Source organism: Oncorhynchus clarkii, chromosome 8 (genome assembly GCF_045791955.1).
Source record: "Oncorhynchus clarkii lewisi isolate Uvic-CL-2024 chromosome 8, UVic_Ocla_1.0, whole genome shotgun sequence".
In the NCBI taxonomy this organism is placed as follows: Eukaryota; Metazoa; Chordata; class Actinopteri; order Salmoniformes; family Salmonidae; genus Oncorhynchus; species Oncorhynchus clarkii.
The window spans coordinates 21,363,343-21,386,159 of record NC_092154.1 but is presented as its reverse complement, the minus strand read 5'-3'; the positions used below and the strand labels follow the sequence as shown (position 1 = coordinate 21,386,159).

The 22,817-nt window shown below is 42.3% G+C and overlaps 1 protein-coding gene across 2 annotated transcripts in view; it reads left to right on the top strand.

The window, feature by feature from the left end:
• Positions 1–1,643: 1,643 nt before the first annotated feature.
• LOC139415095 (sodium/potassium-transporting ATPase subunit beta-1-interacting protein 2) overlaps positions 1,644–22,817 on the top strand; it is a 160,614-nt gene continuing 139,440 nt past the window's right edge. For both annotated transcript variants that reach the window (XM_071162906.1, XM_071162907.1), the window contains exon 1: positions 1,644–1,898. In XM_071162906.1, the coding sequence (XP_071019007.1) occupies positions 1,845–1,898 (54 nt within the window). In that variant the 5' untranslated portion in view covers positions 1,644–1,844. The remainder of the gene's footprint in view (positions 1,899–22,817) is intronic.

The following is a 22,817-nucleotide window of genomic DNA, read 5'->3' as shown; positions in this document are numbered from 1 at the left end:
GTGCGTGCATGAGTGAGTGTGCGTGTGTGTGTGTGCGTATGTCTTTGCTCTCTCTCGCTCTGTTTGTGTGTGTACCAGAGAGGGAGAGAGAGAAAGTGATAGAGAATGATAACTGTCCTTGCCAATCAAACAATGTGAGGGGGAGTATACAACATGAGGGAAAATCAGGCAATTGTACAATGTACCCATTAGTGTATGTTATTTTCTTAGGCCACTTTGGAGTCATATGTGTTTGGCTCATGGGTTGATGGCCGCAGGAAGATGGGGGGGGGGGAGTATTTTTCTCCACAAATATTTATTTTATTTTATTTAACTAGGCAAGTCAGTTAAAAACAAATCTTATTTACAAGGACCGCCTACCCTGGCCAAACCCTAACCCGGACAACGTGCCAATTATGCTCCGCCCTAAGGGAATAATAAAGGCCTAATTCACAATTTCAGTTTATCACGGGGTGCTGCAACAACCTTAGCACCCCTACTTCCGGCGGCTATGGTTGGACTTGGAAAAGCATGTGCATGTCTTTGGATGAAACTGTCCGCTAAAATGAATTAAATTAAAGGCCTGTTAGTATTGCCCTATTATTATTTGACTACATCAATAAGCTAACCTTTTTTATCTTTAATTTAATTGAGGTGTTGTTCTGGATGACTCTCTGTCATCCTGATTTACAAGTGATGAATCAAAAGTATCATTAGTTCGATATCAAATCAACTCCCTGCGGTTGACGCCCAGTGCGAATCGAAACGGAGGGCTAATCCAGTGTATTCAGTGATGGCCAGGTCCTCAGTTGCACTCTATATCCCATCTCCGGCTCAAAGGAACGTAGCCGCTTCCCTGCGGTGTATAACACTGCGTGTGGTTCATTCAATCTGGAGCGTCAGATGGTGGGGCTGGCGACCGCGCAAGGTGAACCGCGTTTCTCTTTTGTCCGTCTTTTTACTGCACTGTCTGTCCTACCGACAATATCTACAGTATATGACTGGGATTCTCTATGTGTAAGTGAACAATGTTACATGTCCAACAAGGGACAATCAGCCGTTATGAAATCCGGGCGAGTGAGGATGCACAGTGCTGCTGAGAAGGATACTAGGACTGTGTTCAGCACCACCGATTTTGGACATAACTGAAATTCTCATATTCGTAGCATGCATCCTATGAGAGAGCTTTAAGTAGGAAAAATAACGGCGGACTGCTTTGAATTCTACATTGTCCATGGCCTTTCTGTGTGAAAAGTAAAGGACGCGCGCTGTTTAGTTCAGTTGCAGACTGGGACCCGAACAACCCGACCGTGGAGGGAGGAGCGATGAGAAGAACCCCATCGGCTTAAAGAACACTGGCTTGCTTTGTTTCTCAGCAAAGGACCCTTTCAGAAATAGCCTGACACAGTTCATTTCTTCAAGTGGTCACTGTGTTCAGGATAGTATACTATTCTGCCTAGTGCAGACTGGCACTTTATTCTGGACCATGTTTGATTGGATTTTTTTTGTAGAACATTTTCACAGGCTTTAATTATAGTTTATGGTTTATCCCTGGACTGCTTAGACGTATAAAAACCAGATAGTTGGCCTAATTCTGCTAATTAAGAGCTGACCGACTTTCAGAATTTTGAACAGCTGGACCCGTATGACTAATTCAAAGTTCTCCACTATTTGTTGAGACATAATATATATTATCAAATTGTTTGGCCAATCATAATTGTCTTCATCTATTTGTGCCTGAAACGCACGCCGCTGTGCAGTGTGGTCGCGTCATTGGAACTGCCCGGGCGACCAGCGGAGAGATTCGGGGATTTGGGAGTTACAGCGACCCACGTGGAGCGGAGATCCAAAGTGGACAGTACACAATGGGTTGTTGCAGTGGCCGATGCACCCTGGCCTTTATCTGTGGCATGCAATTGGTGAGTTTATGACAATAATTATTACATGCGTAATGGTTTTCCTTATGGGGAGATGCGATGAGGGTGATATATATCTACTTCTCTGTACAGTAGTCAACTGCGGACATGCACTCCTAAGTCAACTATTCCGCCCTAAATTAATAGCTCTATGGTTAAGATGGCCTGTAACACCCTTGCCCAGTAGTAGTACGACCGAATCCACAATTCAGAGAGCGGATCATTCCCTGGTGGAATATGATCATTTGGAGCAAAAGGGACGCTCTCACGCATCTGCTCCTCCCGGTGCTCACTGACTGCACGCATGAGAGGCTTCTTACCAGCTGTACCACATGGGACAGATGCCAGGGAAGCATGGTGATATGGCGGGGATGGGTTGTGTTTGTGAATGGTTCCGCTATACAGTCGGTGAGAAATGTCAAAATAAACCTAACTCCACAATTTACGATTTAGTTCATCAGCGACTAGTGTGGGCGGTGTGAGCTCCGACGTCACATAAAATATAGTTTATGTAAAAAGAAAAAATATATATATTGATTTCAGCACCCAAATAATAGCCCGCAATTACAAACTACAGTGTTCTTTGTAATTGCGGGCTGTTCTTTGGGTGCTGAGATCAGTTGTTTTTTATTAAACAAAAACGTCGGAGCTCCAGTCTGCCCACACTAGTCGCGACTCAACCCCATCGTAAATCGGGGAGTCGGCTAAAAACCATGGAGGATTATTGTAGAATTAGATGGATTGCAACCGATAATGCAATCATCAATGACTCAAATGTACTGGAAGTGATGCTAGTCAACATACTGTATTCTGGGTAACATTATCACATTCAGTGGCTGATGTCAGGTGAGGTGATGGACTATTATTGCAGGTGTTCGTTCGGGTCTTTTAGAGAGGCAAGTAGCCTAGTACATGCCTCTTGTTTCACCACTCATGAGGATGTCTCTTTAATCATAATAAATGTGACCTTTAGCCTACAGTGACTCACTGTCACTTAACTGATAGTAGGTGGTGGTGACAATCTCAACACTATCCACCAGTTGGTATCTATGATAAATCACCCTAGCGTGATAGGTCACATGACATTCCAAGTTTTGTTCAGCTTGCCCCTTAAGCATGTGCAGATGGCTATACATGTCGTACAGCCGAGTGGTGGTGGGCAAGGCCACCCCCCTGGAGTCTTAATTACAGCTCACAGTTCTCCTGGCTAGAGACCTAGCTATGGGTCTGCTCTCCTCACATGGTTAGCAGATTGCTGCACTTTTACAGAAAATGCTAAGCCACCTCCTTTCTAAGAGAGTTTTATTCCTCTCTTAGCACTTTAAAAGGAAATGTTTGCAAGTATATTTGGTTTTAGTGAAAATGTCTCCATTTGTGCTACTGTTAGTTTACTCAAACTTTTTCATATGTTCTGATGAAAAATGTTGGTGCTCCACAGACACCGTGTACCTGTTCTGTACAGTGAGTGTTGTTTGATGTGGGAGATTTCAGCTGAGATCACAGGACAGCTGTGTCTGAAAGCCCACTCTGGATTTGTTCTGAAGCACTGATACCTTGGCCACCCTCACCCACAGATATTCCTATGATCAATAAGCTCTCATGCACACAGAGCTGGAGATGACCTTTCCCAATCCCCCTGACAGGCTGGATTTAGCCAAACACGTCTCTGGTCCTGTGTAGCCTACCTACTGCACGCCAGGGTTGCTCGCTCCCAACACATCTGTGGTGTCTCAAAGCTGCAGTAGGAATGCATCCTTTTCCACTAGGCCACTTTTAGCAGCAGCAGCAGCAGTTAGTGTTTTGTTAATGCTCTGAAGCAGCAGCTGTATTTTTGGTAACAGACTCCTCAAGTCGGTAGGAAAGTCCTGTTAGGCTTACCTAATCATCTGGGCTTTTCCCTTTAATTCGAGCTGACTGCTTGGCCTTGGCTGATGTCAGAACTTGTAAACTATTTCCAAACCATTTGATGTGTAGTCATATTATAGCATAGCAATTATGCACCAAAAATATAGGCCTCATTATTATTGCAATATATGCATGTGCCTTGATTAGACCATTTGAACTTAACAGTTTATCATGCTGGGTCTTTCAAGCATCGCCTCAGTATATTTGTAAACACAACACTTAACCAACCAAGAACTAATGCTCTCAAAACGACTTCAAAGGGACCATTTGTTGTCCAACCATATGATCCATGCTAAATAAGCATGAGGAAAAGCTTTTAAAATGGTTTAATAACCACAGTTACATTTTTCCTTTGGTTTGTGCTTCAATCCGTGCTTCAGAATGGATCTTAATATGGGGATAATTCACACAATACCTAACAAGGTTTAAGAGGAGATTGTGCTGTTCAAGTGTATCTGATTAATTGACCAATTATGAAATGAAATGTTACACAATGTAAGGGTTTATGGACCTGTTTTTATCCTGCTTTTGAACCTCTCAGTTATTATTCAGTTTTCATTAATGACCTCATCACGTGCACGTTGAAATGCTGTGTAGTTTACAGTGTATTTCCTCTATCTTTTTTGTTGTTGTTGTGATAGCTTAACCTATCAAGTAGGCTTCATACTACATACATTTATCATGGTTAATGTCACATTGCTAGTATGTTCCACTGAAAAAAGCTTCACACATTTACATTTTCATACATGTAAGTAAATATATGTTAAATTGTTAGATATGCTAGCTTCTCATTCTACCCCCTGTTGGTGTTTCTGTGGGAGCAGAGATAGCAGATCAATATGAATATGGTTCTTCAGGAGTGTAAATTAGCCAGGTTCCCTAGCTCTTATTGTATCTTTGTTATCTGATAGTGAAAGTTAAACACTGCCATCGCTCATCAGCATCTGCTGGAAAGGAAAGGCATTAACCATTGGAAGTCAAGTTTCTCTGTTACAGCTGGTTACGACCACCAACGAACTACAACTCATCGCCCTGTGTTGTTATGGGATAGTCTCACTGTTGTAGGATGTTTAAACAGCAGCCGGGTAAGGTGGCTGCTGGGAGGGACAGTAGATAGGAAGCTGTTGACCAGATGGTTGCAGCATTGGACCTTTAAAAGATAATTGGTCCTAAGTTCTTTGATTCCAGCTTTTTATATCAGTGAATGTTAACTGTGTGCGTCACCCCTAGACATGCCTGCAGGCTAAACAAAGACAGCTGGGTAGGCTGTGTGTGTGGCATGAATTAAACCCTATAAAGCAGTCAATGCATTTCTAAGGAAAGCTGTTAACTGTCCAGAGCACTTACCCTGTACTATTCTTATATCTGAAATAGGGGACATGAAAGCTGGGCTATGTTTGAAGATGTAATTTCCTGACTGATGTTGGCTACTGGCAGCTGGTCTCTGTGTGGTTGCTAGGTGTGGGAGGTCTGAACTTCTGCTCTTGATTGAGCTGTGGCTCTCTGAGGAGGGGATGGTGTTCAGGAGGCCTGCTCATTTACATGTCCTCCAATTACATTCATTCACTGTATGAAGTATTGTACGCTGTGTTTCCACAACACATTAGTGGTGTGGAGAAACATAAAGAGCTATTATAGCTTTCATATCAGTGCATCATTACTAGAGTATTTAGGTATTTTCTGCATTTCCATTAAGGTATTATGTTCAAGTAAACTGACACTCAAGTCTAAGTCAAATTATGGGAGGGGCAGAATCTCCAATAGACTAATTAAGTCCAAGCAAAAAAGCCTCGAGGTACACAGCAATTACAGCGTTATTGACCAAGTTGGTATTGCATTCCTGAATGAGCTGTAGTTTGTTATTTATGGTCCGTTTGCTGTAGATCATTGAAGCAGGGCAGGTAAACAATTGGGAATATGTGTTTAGACTGATATTGTAAACTAATTGGTCGGGCGAATAGTAAATGGACATGCCTTTATAATTAATCTGGAATCGAGTCTGAAGAAATGTATCCACTTATTTTATGTAGTGAACTCATCATGTTGATGGTCTTTAAGGGTATCACGACTCTATTCACAACTCCAAGCCTACAGGATGAGATATGAGATGTCACTTACCTCCACATCCTCTACAGTACCTACTCATTATCCATATTTTGTGCTTATCTAGCGTAAGATGTTTCTGCTGATGCTCAATTTGACATTTTTGTTAGGATTGGTATGCCTACTTTCAGGTATATCCATTAAACATTCATCCTGACAACGTGATCCAAAGCAAACATCTGGAGGGATCATAAAAGAGCATAGAGGAGATGCATCTACAAATTGGGCCCTAACAGTCTTGGTGGAGAATTTCATTGAATTTAGGAATCAGATGCGAATTCACTCCAGAGATGGGGAAAATTAAGGATCAATCCTTGATCGTGATGGCAAAGCCATGTCTGTAGAATGACTGGTATAAATTGTCCAAATTCCTCACCTCAGGGCCCATATTTGTCTTCTGCTCTGCAGTCCCAGACCTGCCATCAGCACACTTATATGATATTGTAGGTATTAATGAATATAGCACTACCCTGGCTGCAAATGCATAATTGCATTTTGTCTCTGCTATGCTTACCCTGTAATCCATTTCATACATTCATTCTTGTCATGGAGGTAAGCCTAGCAAGTATCAGTGTTAGGAAGTTTACTTCTCTGCATTTCTGTTTCATGTATTTCATGTCTTTAGGGATAGCATCTGTCTAAATCTATCCACTGGTGCAGTAGGCTGTTGGTTTCATTTTTTACTGGCTGTTTTTCTCCCAGTTGTAACTTACTAAGCTGGATTTTTGCATTTGGCTTCCAACACAACAAGGCTTTGAATTAGGCCCTGACAGCAACACTTTATTGATTCCGGGAAAAAAAGCAGGTTGTGCGACATCATTAGCCTAGAAAAAATCTGTCAACAGCTACAAAGTTGCCATCAGCTGGCTCGGAACATGACTTTAGGTTTTCAGCATTGACAGATGGGGCAGTAAGTTGGTGGGTAAATTCTCTCTCAATATTTACTGCCTGGCTTGCAAAACCCCCTGCGTTTATCCAAATGGAGAGCTAGGTTTTGCCTGGTTTGTTTTTTATTGTTTACCCCTTAAGGTGAAAATCCTCTTGTTCTAAGTGAACCAGTACAGTATGCTTGTTAGCAGATCAAAGGATCATTCATTTATATAGAAATATATGGGAGTAACTGCAGAGTGGTGCCATGTTTCATTAGATTTTATTGGCTTATGAGTCTACTAAACTATATCCTGAGGCTATTTGTAGTACCACCACTAACCATATTATAATGTAATAACATCCCTTGATTAGATTCTAACATGGGTTATTACAATGAATGCATTATTTTCCGCCACGCAGTCCTATCAGATCCAGACACATCCCTTCAGCCTTTACACTGATTTTGCTGAGGGAACTAACACACTGCAAACCCCTATGCTACTCTCTCAGCTGCCTGTTCTAATTTGATTGACTCATCCATCCCTTCTGCACAAATTATAGAGATTACACAACGTTAGAGGAGCGGTGGCTTGCTTCTCAGCATTGTCTGCCAACCTCTGAAGTGACTGAGGCATTGCCAGTCGGTGGTCTATGCAGTCAGAAAGATGAAGGTAAGTAGCGTTTGCAGGTTGAGAGATGAGAGGTACATGTCACAGAAAGCTGCCTGTCATGTAAAGAAAGTCCTTGATGTGGAGAAGAGCAAAATCAATCATCTCCTGTAGGGGGGGGGGGGATCTCATCACTGTAGAAAGTTTATGCCCAATTGCTTTTAACCCCTAATTTTACCTTAACCTGTCCTCTCATCCCTGTCTATCTTGCTGACAGGAGAGATGCCTTCAGTACATACAGTAGTACAAGGACAATGAGATGAACCCCAGTGCTGCTGTCTGTTTGTTAGGGTAATTCTCCATTGAGCTGAAGTATTTTTTTTAAATGACAGTGTATCTTAGCAACAGCAAGTAACAGGCAATAAATGCAGGCAGCACAATGTGTCTAACTGCAGAGGTATTTAAATTGGACTCCCAACTTCTGACAGCTGGACAAGCTACTAAAAATTCCAGCTTTGTCTGACAACAGCACTGTGAGTTAGGCGTTAACTTTTGATAACTAAATGCAGTCTGCCAACCAAAGTTGTTATTCTATCCTGCTCAATCTCTTTCCGGCCATTTGACTGTTGTCAGAACGCTGTGAAAATGCAATGAAAGCATGTGGCTCGGTAGAGTGGCTATGAGGCAGCGAGGCATGTGAGAGGTGGTTGTAGAGAGACGAGGGCAGGCCTGAGTGGCCACAGGTCTAAAGGCACATCAGAGGCATTCTGCAGGGTAATTTTGGAGGACCTTGGGGGATAAACAGAGCTAGCCGCTGGATGGGGATGGGATGACTAGGCTAGTGGATGACTGATTAATGCCAGAGATAAGTAAACATGGCGCTGTGGATGGGCACGTTCACGGCTCTGAGGACAGCTCTCATTACATGGGGTTTGACCTCAGCGATGAGCCTTGAGTGTGGGGATGTAGGGCAGACACCATGTCTCTGTGAGGACCTGCCTGCCTGTTTATTAGAGGGATGGATTGATACGTAAACATTGTAGAAGTGATTGGTTCAGGGATGCTTAGGAACAATGACAACTAACTGTTCAAGAGATGAGGGGCCTGTGCCATGATGACATGTCAAAGAATGTGTTATATTTTAGCAATAAGGCACGCCGCTTAGCAGAGTGCCTGGCTACAGCCCTTAGCCGTGGTATATTGGCCATATACCACAAACCCCTGAGGTGACTTATTGCTATTATAAACTGGTTATCAACGTAGTTAGAGCAGTAAAAATCAATTGTTTGTCATACCGTGGTATACGGTCTGATATACCAGGGCTGTCAACCATTCAGCATTCAGGGCTCGAACCACCCAGTTTATAATGATACTTTTATGATGCGAGGAATTTTTATTCTGACAGAAAGCTGTTATTTTGGGGGAAAAATTTATAGTTATTAGATCAATATATAAATTGATATAAAGCTCCAGTTGTTACCTATGAATCTTCTCCTAAAAGCAGTGTTCCCAAACTTTACAATCTAATAATAAACAGCCTGTTCCCCATTAAATATGAATACCGGTACCCATAGTGCCTCTGCATAACCTGTCTGCTGTGTTAAATCCCTGGAGATGTTCTCTCTGACTGCAGCGGTAAAACACTGAGTATGTAATCCCATTGAGACCAAAACAAAGATGCTTATATGAAACAAGACATGGCGGGGGAGATGAGGGAGAATCAAACCGTGTAACTGTTCTTGTAGCCACTTCTGTGGTGTGTATGTGTATGCATGTGTGTGTTGCATGTGTGTGTGTAGCTTAGAATGAAAGGACTGCATGTGAGAGGGAATATTACTCAGCGGTCTTTGTAGGAGTGAAATCCCAAGTATAACTCAAGGCATTGCATGCACGAACTTGGCTTGTGTGAGTTTTCACTTACTACCCAGATATTATAATGAGACAGGGTGATGACCTTCACAAACAACAGCCCCAGACAGCCCGGGGAGGTAGACTTGTTATCCCGCTCGCTCCTCTCACTAAGCTTATAGATAATGCCTGTCTGTCTGTGACAGTACCAAGCTAGATTGGTCTTGCTCTGTGTAGCTCTGTGGTTGTTGAAGACTGATGTATGACATCCAATCTCCTGCTGGAGGAAGCCAAAGGCCCCACGACTGCCTCTGTTGTCTGTTCTGTGCCTCGAAATAAGCAGGCCTCTTTTGTCATGTGGCCCTCATAACATCTCCTTTGGAAATGCTGTCAAGGTGGGGGGGGGGTGGGTTGATTGATAGTTTGATTGATTGGCTGGTTGACTGATTGATTGATTGGTTGATTGATTGGTTGACTGATTGGTTGATTAATTGATTGATTTTGCCAGTAAAAAAAACACAAACACACAGTACATATATTTTTAAACATGACAGGGATAACATAAAAAAGGCAGAGACTTATTTCCATTGTGGTCCATAAATTCCATGGTGCAAAAACATTACAACATTAGGCTACACACATTACATAGAGATGTGAAGAGAAAAAACTGATGTGAAGAGAAAAAAATTATACTGCTTGTTCATTAGCCGGAGGTTTGTACTATACTGAAGTCTACCAGGTATTTAGTCAGCCACCAATTGTGCAAGTTCTCCCACTTAAAAAGATGAGAGAGGCCTGTAATTTTCATCATAGGTACAATTCAACTATGACTATGACATGACTGACAACTTCAACTATGACAGACAAAATCTTTGGAGGGAGTTGAAATTCCGTGTTGCCCAGCAACAGCCCCAAAAGATCACTGCTCTAGAGGAGATCTGCATGGAGGAATGGGCCAAAATACCAGCAACAGTGTGTGAAAACCTTGTGAAGACTTGACGTTTGACCTCTGTCATTGCCAACAAAGGGTATATAACAAGGTATTGAGATAAACTTTTGTTATTGGCCAAACACTTATTTTCCCCCATAATTTGCAAATAAATTCATAAAAAATCCTACAATGTGATTTCCTGGATTTTTTTTCTCATTCTGTCTGTCATAGTTGAAGTGTACCTATGATGAAAATTACAGGCCTCTCTCATCTTTTTAAGTGGTAGAACTTGCACAATTGGTGGCTGACTAAATACTTTTTTGCCCCACTGTATGTGTGTTCCAGCACATCCTCTGCATAGTTTTAGCTGTGATGTGTTTTACTGAGCAACAAACAGATTATATACTGTATGAATTGAGTTAACCATATCACATTACTCTGTTCCTGGTCCCTCTGTAATCCGATCCTATTGGTTTTCCTGCTGTTGTATTGCTTTAACACTGGGGCTAAACTACACACCACACAGAGTGTACTGTTTCAGCCAGCAACTATCTGGATGTACTCTCTTCATGCTCTGCAATGGAATCTGTAATCTGACTGAACCTAATCAGTTGGACTGCCGTACTTTAACAACGTGAGTATACAAGTAAACACAGTCATACACAGTCAGACGTGTCACTCTCAGAAATGCCCCACATAAAAACCGACAATGACAGTAGCAAACTATAGTTTGATTGATAGAAATGGTGAGAGACAATATTCGTGAAGCCCGTTATGTCAGGTGTCCAATCCCCATACAATATTTTTTATGAATGATGGAAGCGGCAGTAATGAGTGGGCCGACTGGGCTCTCTCACACCTCTGCAAGGCACTTACGCTGATTGTCTGTGCGGCGCTGGTAACCCGATCATGGCTGCTCATAATGCTGTGCTGACGGTGGTGGTTGAAGGACAGATGAGGGTATAATGCCACGCGCATGGCTCCAGGTTGCCAGAGCTGTGAAAGCAATTCCAACGTGTGATCTGTCAATGAGCAGGGGCTCAGATGCAGGGCCAGGGTCTGGGATGGGGCCAGTTAGTCAGGGTCAGCGGAGGTCAGCCAGCTTGTCTGCCAGTCACCTGGGTAACACCCTGAGATGGCTTCACTGTAGCCCAGAGGTCCTAGTGCTGGCCAGGTCTGGACCCAATCTCTCCCATATTGATTTGTAGGCTGTTATATGAAAACCTAGTAAATGCCGCTCTGCTTTGAGATTACTAGATGGTCAGACGTTCTTTTTATAAAATCATGAGCTTACCTGCAAAGTGTCCCTTTCAATTGCAAATACTATTAGGTGCTTTCTCCAAGCGTTACAGTATGTGGATGAATTATTATATGGTTTCAGTGCAGGGCTGCTGTAAGGGCCTATATAAAGCCCTGGAATCCTGACCAAATCCTTTGATTCTGCCGAGTCTTTCAAAGGAATCAACAGGGTTCCATCATAGCAGATTTCAGTACCAGGGATTTGGCTATATTTCTACCCAGAAGCCCACCAAAGCGCTGCAGAGCCAGGCCTAGCTATCGTCATGAGATGATTTTTATGGAGGGGTTATGGGATTGGAGGACTGGTTACTCAGCGCTCACTCACTCTGATCGAATTGGTCGTTCCATATCATTTCAGCAAGCAATGACACCCACCATTGTTCTGAAATTGTTTCTGTAGTTAGAAACAGATAAGATTAGCATTCTTGCAACAATATTTTGTTTAAGTACACTGAGTGTACAAAACATTAGGAACACCTGCTCTTCCCATGACATAGTAGACTGACCAGGGGAATCCAGGTGAAAGCTATGATCCCTTATTGATGTCACTTGCTAAATCCACTTCAATCAGAGTAGATAAAGGGGAGGAGACAGGTTAAAGAAGGATTTTTAAGCCAGAACCCGGTAATATGAGGATGTAGGATGGGACAGAAACCTAACTTCAATGACTAATTACTCTGAACAGGAGGAAAAAAATATAAACACATTCACCGGGAATACATTAGGATGAAGGATGAAGAAACAATACTCAAAGTCACAGCATTGCTTACTCTTAGCAATCTTGTACAGTGGTTTTTAACCTAGAGATTCTTCACCGTCATTGGGGTCTCTTCAGGAATTTTCAGGAAATTGGGACATTCGTTACATTGTTCCACCCCCTTCTCCCCCTCACACAGAACAATCACACAATTTTCTATTGTCAGACATAGAGAACTGATACTATAAACTCACTGTTGGGGTGGGATTGGCGTGGGATGTGGGGGGTCCATGGGTGGCTTTAGACCATTGTTTGGGATTCCTCATGTCTAAATCATTGTTAGAAAAACATTTGGTCCAATTCGGATCTTAGGTACTATATTTCAAATTCCAATCCTATTTTATTGGTCACATACACATGGTTAGCAGATGTTAATGCGAGTGTAGTGAAATGCTTGTGCTTCTAGTTCCGACAGTGCAGTAATATCTAACAGGTAATCTAACACATTCACAACGACTACCTTATACACACAAATGTAAAGGGATGGAATAAGAATATGTACATATAGATATATGGATGCGTGATGGCCGTGCGGCATAGGCAAGATACAATAGATATGAGATGAGTAATGTAGGATATGTAAACATTATTAAAGTGGCATTATTTAAAGTGACTAATGATTCCTTTATTAAATCAATTTATTAAAGTGGCCAGTGATTTGAATCTGTATGTTGGCAGCAGCCTCTCTATGTTAGTGATGGCTGTTTAACAGTCTTATGGTCTTGAGATAGAAGCTGTTTTTCAGTCTCTCGGTCCCAGCTTTTATGCACCTGTACTGACCTCGCCTTCTGGATGATATGGGGTGAACAGGCAGTGGCTCGGGTGGTTGTTGTCCTTAATGATCTTTTTGGCCTTCCTGTGACATCGGGTGCTGTAGGTGTCCTGGAGGACAGGTAGTTTGCCCCCGTTGATGTGTTGTGCAGACCGCACTACCCTCAGGAGAGCCTTGTGGTTGAGGGCGGTGCAGTTGCCGTACCAGGCGGTGATACAGCCCGACAGGATGCTCTCGATTGTGCATCTGTAAAAGTTTGTGACGGTTTTAGGTGACAAGCCAAATTTCTTCAGCCTCCTGAGGTTGAAGAGGCACTGTTGCCCCTTCTTCACCACGCTGTCTCTGTGGGTGGACCATTTCAGTTTGTCCATGGTGTGTACGCCAAGGAACTTAAAACTTTCCACCTTCTCCACTACTGTCCCGATGTGGAAAGAGAGGGTGCTGCCTCTGCTGTTTCCTGAAGTCCATGATCATCTTCTTTGTTTTGTTGACGTTGAGTGAGAGGTTATTTTCCTGATATCACACTCCGAGGGCCCTCACCTCCTCCCTGTAGGCTGTCTCGTCATTGTGGTAATCAGGCCTACCACTGTAGTGTCGTCAGCAAACTTGGTGATTGAGTTGGAGGCGTGTATGACCACACAGTCGTGGGTGAACAGGGTGTACAGGAGAGGGCTGAGAATGACCTCTGGGGCGCCAGTGTTGAGGATCAGTGGGGTGGAGATGTTAATTCCTACCTTCGCCACCTGGGGCCCGCTGTCAGAAAGTCCAGGACCCAGCTGCACAGGGCGGGGTCGAGACCCAGGGTCTCAAGCTTAATGATGAGTTTGGAGGGTACTATCATGTTGAATGCTGAGCTGTAGTCATAGGTATTTCTCTTGTCCAGATGGGATAAGGCAGTGTCCAGATGGGATAAGGCAGTGTGCAGTGTGATGGGAATTGCATCACGGTGGACCTATTGAGGCGGTAAGCAAATTTTAGTTGGTCTTGGGTATCAGGTAGGGTGGAGGTTATATGATCCTTGACTAGTCTCTCAAAGCACTTCATGATGACGGAAGTGAGTGCAATGGGGCGATAGTCATTTAGTTCAATTACCTTAGCTTTCTTGGGAACAGGAACAATGGTGGCCCTCTTGAAGCATGTGGGAACAGCAGACTAGGATAACGGTTGATTGAATATGTCCGGAAACACACCAGCCAGCTGGTCTGCACATGCTCTGAGGACGCTGCTAGGGATGCCGTCTGGGCCGGCAAACCCTGCAAGGGTTAACACGTTTAAATGTTTTACTCACTTTGGCCACGGAGAAGGAGAGCCCACAGTCTTTGGTATTGGGCCGTGTCGGTGGCACTGTATTATCCTCAAAGCGCACAAAGAAGTTGTTTAATTTTTCTGGGAGCAAGACATTGATATCCTCGATATGGCTGGTTTTCTTTTTGTAATCCGTGATTTCCTGTAGACCCTGCCACACACGTCTCAGGTTTGAGCCATTGAATTGCGACTCTACTTTGTCTCTATACTGATGCTTTGCTTGTTTGATTGCCTTGCGGAGGGAATATCTACACTGTTTGTATTTGGTCATGCTTCCAGTCGCCTTGCCATGATTAAATACGGAGGTTTACGCTTTCAGTTTTGCTCGAATGCTGCCATCAATCCACGAGTTCTGGTTCGGGAAGGTTTTAACAGTCACAGTGGGTACAACATCTCCAATGCACTTCCTAATAAACTCACTCACCGAGTCGGCGTATTCGTCAATGTTTTTGTCCGAGGCTACCCGGAATATTTCCCAATCTATGTGATCGAAGCAATCTTGAAGCATGGAATACGGTTGGTCAGACCAGTGTTGTATCGACCTAAGCATGGGCACTTCCTGTTTAGTTTCTGCCTATAGGAGGGAAGCAACAAGATGGAGTCATGATCAGATTTGCCGAAGGGAGGGCGGGCGAGGGCCTTGTATGCATTGCGGAAGTTAGAGTAGCAGAGGTCCAGTGTTTTGCTCGAGTGGGTACTACAATCACTGTGCTGGTAGAATTTAGGTAGCCTTGTTCTCAAATTAGCTTTGTTAAAATCCCCAGCTATAATAAATGCAGCCTCAGGATATATGGTTTCCAGTTTACAAGGAGTCCAGTGAAGTTCTTTCAGGGCCGACGAGGTATCTGCTTGGGGGGGGATATACAAGGCTGTGACTATAATCGAAGAGAATTCTCTTGGGAGATACAAAAGGACTTCAGTTCCTGTATGTTACACCATGAGTTGTTAGTCATGAGGCATATTTGTTTGTTTCTGTCGGCACGACGCATGAAGAGACCCGGTGGCTGTACCGACTCTGACAACATATCTTGAGTGAACCATGTTTCCGTGAAACAGAGAATGCTCCGTCTGCCTCTCCTGCGATGACAACATTGTTTTGGGTCGGCCTCTGGGATTAGATCCAATGTCCAAAGGATCCACTTCGGGAAAGTCGTATTCCTGGTCGTAATGTTGTTAAGTGACGTTGCGCTTATATCCAACAGTTCTTCCTGGCTGTGTGTAATAACACTTAAGATTTTCTGGGCTAACAATGTAAGAAATAATACATAAAAAACAAATTACTGCATAGTTTCCTAAGGACTTGAAGCGAGGCCACCATCTCTGTGCGCCGAATATTATGTGAATCCTATGAATTATAATGAACAATTTGGGTGCAATCAATTAGCTTAATTTCTCAGAGATCAAATTATATTTCAAGAAAATAATATTGCAGGAATGTTAATCTTAACTATTTCAGAATAATCTGAGATGGTGGGTGTCGAAATCCTATTTGTTTGCTTTTTGAGGTGGAACGATCCATATGCTAAATGCGCTTCGGGCCATTGCCAGGAGGCCTCCTTATCGCAAGGGAGAAAATGTGATTATATTTTAGAGCACAGGAAGGAAATCTTCCTCTGAATATATTAGTAGCATTAGATTGACTTTTTTGCAAGCAAATTCAATTAATTTTAACTGAGCAACTGTCTTTGGGTTCCAACAGAGGTAAAAGTTACAAATGGATTGTTATTGTTTCGGAGGCGCAGTAATGGGAGGAACAGTGCCAAAACAATTAATAGCAGACTACTAGAGAGTTTTGAATACAAATCAGATGTATAAAGACTACCGTACTGTATCATTGGCAGTATTTTGGTTTTGTTCCAACCTCCTTTTTTGTTGTTTTATACTCCCATCAGACTTATATGTATTTGAACCAGTAAAAATAACACTTTCCACACCAACTCAATGCAGCCCCTTGGACCAGAGGCTGTGTTTTCTGCCACATCAGCTAGTGCGGTGTCCTGTGGGCAAAGTGGTAATGTGTTTAGTGTTCTTGTCATGCTCTTACCCAGACCCCCCTCCTGCTGCTGCCCCCTATGGGTTTTTCCACCATGTGTGGCTGGGAGCCTCACCTCACTGTGGCTGTATATCAGCAACACAAATGCACCTGACAAACAAGTAACAGTTCCCTGTTTTTCAGATTGACTGCAGTCTTTTGTGATGGCAATTTTTTGTGGCTGTCAGAAAGGCAAGCCCATTTGTGAAGTGATTGGTGTCCATGATTCATAAATATAATTTCCTGGATGCCTTTAGGCTACTATTTGGTGTACTGTATTTGTGGTGGGCTGGTGGCTCTGATTGCATTAGAAGTGAGCGATGCTCTCCGGTCGCCCGCATTGCATGGCTGTCTGGATCACTGTGGTGACCTTGGGTGAATAGGAGCTGGCTGGGGAACTGGTCAGGAGTTATGGATAGTCTTGATCACACACACACACACACACACACACACACACACACACACACACACACACACACACACACACACACACACACACACACACACACACACACACACACACACACACACAAATACTCACAGGCACGTGCATGCATGCTCATACACTCTCTCTCCCTCACTCTCTCTTTCTATTTATCTATCCATCTCTTTATTTCTCTATCCCCTTCTCCTTCTCCCCAGAGGAAAAGACCCACAGCAGGACTTTGAGAATCAAGCATTCTTTAAAGTGGCCATGGGCATGTCCCATGGTGCGGTCGTCGACCGAACAATTTAAGGGCCCTCCTGTTAGCTGTTTTAAAGCGAATTTCCTGCAATTCTACTAGGGCTGACCCCATTTAGTCGACTGGTCAATTGTTTGGTTGAAAGGCTGTTGGTCGATCAAGATTTCTTTAGTCGAGCAGCAGCCATAAAAATATATTCAGACCGTTTGAATTTTTCCACGTTTTGTTACGTTACAGCCTTACTCTAAAAATGATTACATTGTTTTTCTCCCCTCATCAATCCACACACAATAACCCCTAATGACAAAGCAAAAACAGGTTTTAAAATGTTTTGCTAATTTGTAAAAAAATAATTTAAAAAAGATGGAAATATTACATTTACATAAGTATTCTGACCCTTTACTCAGTACTTTGTACTGAGTCTTCTTAGGCATGACACTACAAGCTTGGCAAACCTGTATTTGGGGAGTTTCCCCCATTCTTCTCTACAGATCCTCTCAAGCTCTGTCAGGTTGGATGGGGATCGTTTCTGCACAGCTATTTTCAGGTCTCTCCAGAGATGTTTGATCAGGTTCAAGTCCAGGCCCTGGCTGGGTCGCTCAAGGACATTCAGAGAGACCTGTCCCGAAGCAACTCCTGCGTTATCTTGGCTGTGTGCTTAGGGTCGTTGTCATGATGGAAGGTGAACCTTCGCCCCAGTCTGCGTTCCTGAGCACTCTCGAGCAGGTTTTCATCAAGGATCTCTCTTTACTTTGCTCCGTTCATCTTTCCCTCGATCCTGACTAGTCTCGCAGTCTCTGCCGCTGAAAAACATCCCCACAGAATGGGGAAAAAGTCTAAAGGGGGTCTAAATACTTTCCGAAGGCACTGTATATCATGGTGTAAAAGACACCTGTCTGATTGGCTCCTGTCTGAGCGGACTGATCCATTGTGGAGGCCGTGGGGATGGTACAGTCCATCACATCTGACATGTGACTAAGACATGTGTTACTGAAATTGTATATGGTTATGTTACATAAGAACAAGGGTGCAACACTAATAAAAATTATATTATTATATAACAAATGCGCTTTCTCCTGCGTTGGGTAGTGGTCGCTGTCTGTGGTTCTGAAACACGTCAGTGAGCTGTTTAATTGGCGCCTTTTCCTAGACCATGTTGCTACGTACAAAATAGCAAAGTTAACCAGCATATTGGTGTTGAAAACAATGTGGTGGAGGCAGCAGCAGAATGAGGAGATGAGAAAACAGCCCTTGCCTTATTGTCTAAGAAAAATTAGGAGAGAGGAAACCACAACTAAATTAGTTCTATAATCTATAGCCTAACTGTTAAATGTGCCTGGCTTTATAAATCATCCATATAAGACAGATCCTGCTTCTGTTGCCTGTTTGAATGTTTGTTTAATAGCCTACTGATTCTGTGAGCACCAAGCCTCACGCAACGACTTGTCAGGTAAAACATTTTTTGCTTTTCTGTAATAAAGGCTTTACACTTTTTTCCGTTAGAACAGCCCCTCTTGTATTATTTATAATTAGTTTTGTGTAGTTTACACTGTTCCAAATGGTCAGAAACAATAATAATTATTCTCCTTTTTCTTGATCTCCTTCTTATTGTTATTATTACTATTATTATTATTATTATGATCATTATTATAATAATAAGTCATGTCATTATCATTAGCAGGCTTAGTACAGCAGCATTGTATAACCACCGTAGGCCTCAGAGAGCATCCTGTTTAGTCTTAATACCGTAATTTACGAAGGCCTATATTTCAATACTTTTATAGGCTACTGTATCAATCAATCATTAATTCGTTCATGTCATCACACAGCGTTCGAGTCATTCATGATTTGAAATGCAATCAAGCATTTTAGTTTAAAAATAAAATAAAGCTAGCCTTGAATAATTAGCTTAAACAATAAACAAACAGTTCCATTTCGGAAATTGCATTCACAAATGAATGCGACTGTTTTTAGTCTTTGCTGAAATAAAGGCTTAACAAAAAAAACATTACAACAGACTCTCTGGTACACTTGTAATTTATTTAGTGTTGTTTACATTGTTCCAAACGGTCTGAAAAATGATATTGTAATCTAACAGCATCTGTTTGGCAGAGACATAATATGCACAAAGCATCTTATTCTTTATCTCCAGTATTTTCCACAACTAGTCATATTTATTCCACACATCTGACTTCCGCTTTACCTCATGAGCAACCAGTAAACATTCCCCCGTTTTGAGTTTATTTGTCACATCTTCTGCATCCATTTTACTGTTATGGTGTTCAGAGATTGTTATAACCAATTTACTGATGTGATTATGATATGCTATACTGTAGGTCAGGACCTATAGGTCAGGTGTATGCGATGCATACATGTGTCACGTAAAGAGAGCAAAGGTTGAGGGAATGGGAATGTTTTTCCTAAACAAATGAGGGATTTCAGCAACAGAACTTTTCAAATGGCTGTAATTATGTTGCAGCCTAAGCAACACGGACAACGGATAAACACTTTGATGTTATGTTTTGGTTGCTGCAGCAGGAGAAGAGAGAGACAATGGGTGCTAGTCACAGTCACTCACTGTCATGTTTTTTAACACAGCGCAGCAAGTCTGAGCCCGGCCCGGCACAATCAAATCAATTGCTGGTCGGATTCCCTCTAGTCATTTGTGTGTCTTAATTATTTAATCAAACCGTGTGCTTAAAGCATCAGACAAGCTCAGTGAATATAGTTGATTTGATTAAAACACATAGGATGTGTCTATACAGTGCCTACGGAAAGTATTCAGACCCCTTGACTTTTTCTACATTTTGTTAAGTTACAGCCTTATTCTAAAATGAATTAAATACAAAAAAAATATTATCAATCTACACACAATACCCCATAATGACAAAGCAAAAACAGGTGTTTAGACATTTTTGCAAATGTATTAAACAACAAAACAACTGAAATACCTTATTTACGTAAGTATTCAGACCCTTTGTTATGCGACTCGGAATTGAGCTCAGGTGCATACCTGTTTTCATTGATCATCCTTGAGATGTTTCTACAACTTGATTGGAGTCCACCTGTGGCAAATCTAATTGATCGGGCATGATTTGGAAAGGCACACACCTGTCTATATAAGGTCCCACAATTGACAGTGCATGTCAGAGCAAAAACCAATCCATGAGGTCAAAGGAATTGTCCGTAGAGCTCCGAGACAGGATCGTGTCGAGGCACAGACCTGGGGAAGGATACAAAAAATGTCTGCAGCATTGAAGTTCCCCAAGAACACAGTGGCCTCCATCATTCTTAAAAGGAAGGCGTTTGGAACCACCAAGACTCTTCCTAGAGCTGGCCGCCTGGCCAAACTCAGCAATCGGGGGATAAGGACCTTGGTCAGGGAGGTAACCAAGAACCCGATGGACACTGACAGAAATCTAGAGTTCCTATGTGGAGATGGGAGAACCTTCCAGAAGGACAACCATCTCTGCAGCACTCCACCAATCAGGCCTTTATGGTAGAGTGGCCAGACAGAAGCCACTCCTCAGTAAAAGGCACATGACAGTCCACTTGGAGTTTGCCAAAAGTCACCAAAAGACTCTCAGATCATGAGAAACAAGATTCTCTGATCTGATGAAACCAAGATTGAACTCTCTGGCCTGAATGCCAAGCGTCACTTCTGGAGCAAACCTGGCACCATCCCTACGGTGAAGCATGGTGGTGGCAGCATCATGCTTTGGGAATGTTTTTCGGCGTCAGTGACTGTGAGACTAGTCAGGATCGAGGGAAAGATGAACGAAGCAAAGTACAGATGAAAACCTGCTCCAGAGCGCTCAGGACCTCAGACTGGGGTTAAGGTTCACTTTCCAACAGGACAAAAACCCTAAGCACACAGCCAAGACAATGCAGGAGTGGCTTCAGGACAAGTCTCTGAATACTATATTTCACTTAATGAAGTGATGCTGAATGTAAAACATATTTGCCCATTATTCTTTTTTAAATTCTTCAAGCTCTGTCATGCTAATTGTTGATCAATGCCAGACAGGATTCTCAAGTCTTGTCATAGATTTTCATGCCAATTTAAGTAAAAACTGTAACTAGGACACTCAGGCCGAGTTGGTAAGCAACTCCAGATTTGGCCTTGTTTTAGGTTATTGTCCTGCTGAAAGTGTATTTTTGAAAGCTGACTGGACCAGGTTTTCCACTAGGATTTTGCCTGTGCTTATAGCTCTATTCTGTTTCTTTTATCACAAAAAAATGATATAGTCCTTGACGATGACAAGCATATCCATAACATGATGCAACTACCACCATGCTTGAACATATAAAGAGTGATTGATACTCAGTGATGTGTTGTTTTGGATTTGCCCCAAACAACGCTTTTTATTCAAGTCAAAAAGGTAATTTCTTTGGCATATTTTTTACAGTATTACAAAGATACAAATAGGATGCATGTTTTGGAATAGTTGTTTTCTGTACAGGCTTCATTTTTTTCACTCTGTCATTTAGGTTAGTATTATGGAGTAACTACAATGTTGTTGATCCATCCTAAGTTTTCTCATTTCACAGCCATTAACTGCTTTAAAGTCACCATTGGCCTCATGGTGAAATCCCTGAGTGGTTTCCTTCCTCTCCGGCAACTGAGTTAGGAAGGACGCCTGTATCTTTGTAGTGACTGGGTGTATTGATACACCATCCAAAGTGTAGTTAATAACTTCACCATGCTCAAAGGGATATTCAGCATATGTTTATTTAAAACATTAAAAAAAAACATCTACCAATCGATACCGTTCTTTGCTAAGCATTGTAAAACCTCCCTGGTCTTTTTGTTTGAATCTGTGCATGAAACTCACTACTCGATGGAGGGACTTTACAGATAATTGTATGTCTGGGCTACAGAGATGGGGTAGTCATTCAAAAGTCATGTTAACCACTATTATTGAACACTGAATGGGTCCATTAAACATATTATGCGGTTTTCCAAGCACATTTTTACTCCTGAACTTATTTAGGCTCGCCATAACAAAGGGATTGAATACTTGTTCAGACAGTTTATCTTTACATATTTTATCTTTATGTTTAATTTTTATACAAGCTAAATTCCACTTTGACATTATGGGGTATTGTGTGTAGATCAGTGACACAAAATCTCAATTTAATATAATTAAATTCAGGCTATTACACAACAAAATGTGTAAAAAGTAAAGGGGTGTGAATACTTTCTGAATGCACTGTGTAAAAACACACTTCACATGCATATTTATGATGAAGCACACCCAAGAAACTAGGGGGGATTTTATGTTAAGCCTCAGCAACATAATGTCATATGTGACACGCTCCGTAATCAGAGACAAACCTAGATATGATCAATGTCCTCACGTGGTATTGATCATTTTCATAGTCACAATCTGGAAACGTATATTGCAGGTCCCAAAGACATGTCCCAAAAACAGGTCCCAAAGACAGGTCTCAAAGACATGTCCCAAAGACATGTCCCAAAGACAGGTCCCAAAGACATGTCCCAAAAACAGGTCCCAAAGACAGGTCTCAAAGACATGTCCCACAAACATGTCCCAAAAACAGGTCCCAAAGACAGGTCTCAAAGACCTTCTGCATCTGGTGGGGACGCACCAGAACATGCTGTATGTCCATAATTACCCTGGAGTACAACAGCTGTATCTGTTGAAAGGATGTGTAAGTCCTTCAGTGAACACAAGGGCACCAGGGAGGATGGCATGGGCCAAAATGAATTACACTTGCTACATCTGAAGCATGGAGAGTTGGTGTTACAGCCCCTACACTTAGGATAGGTGTCACAGTAGACATT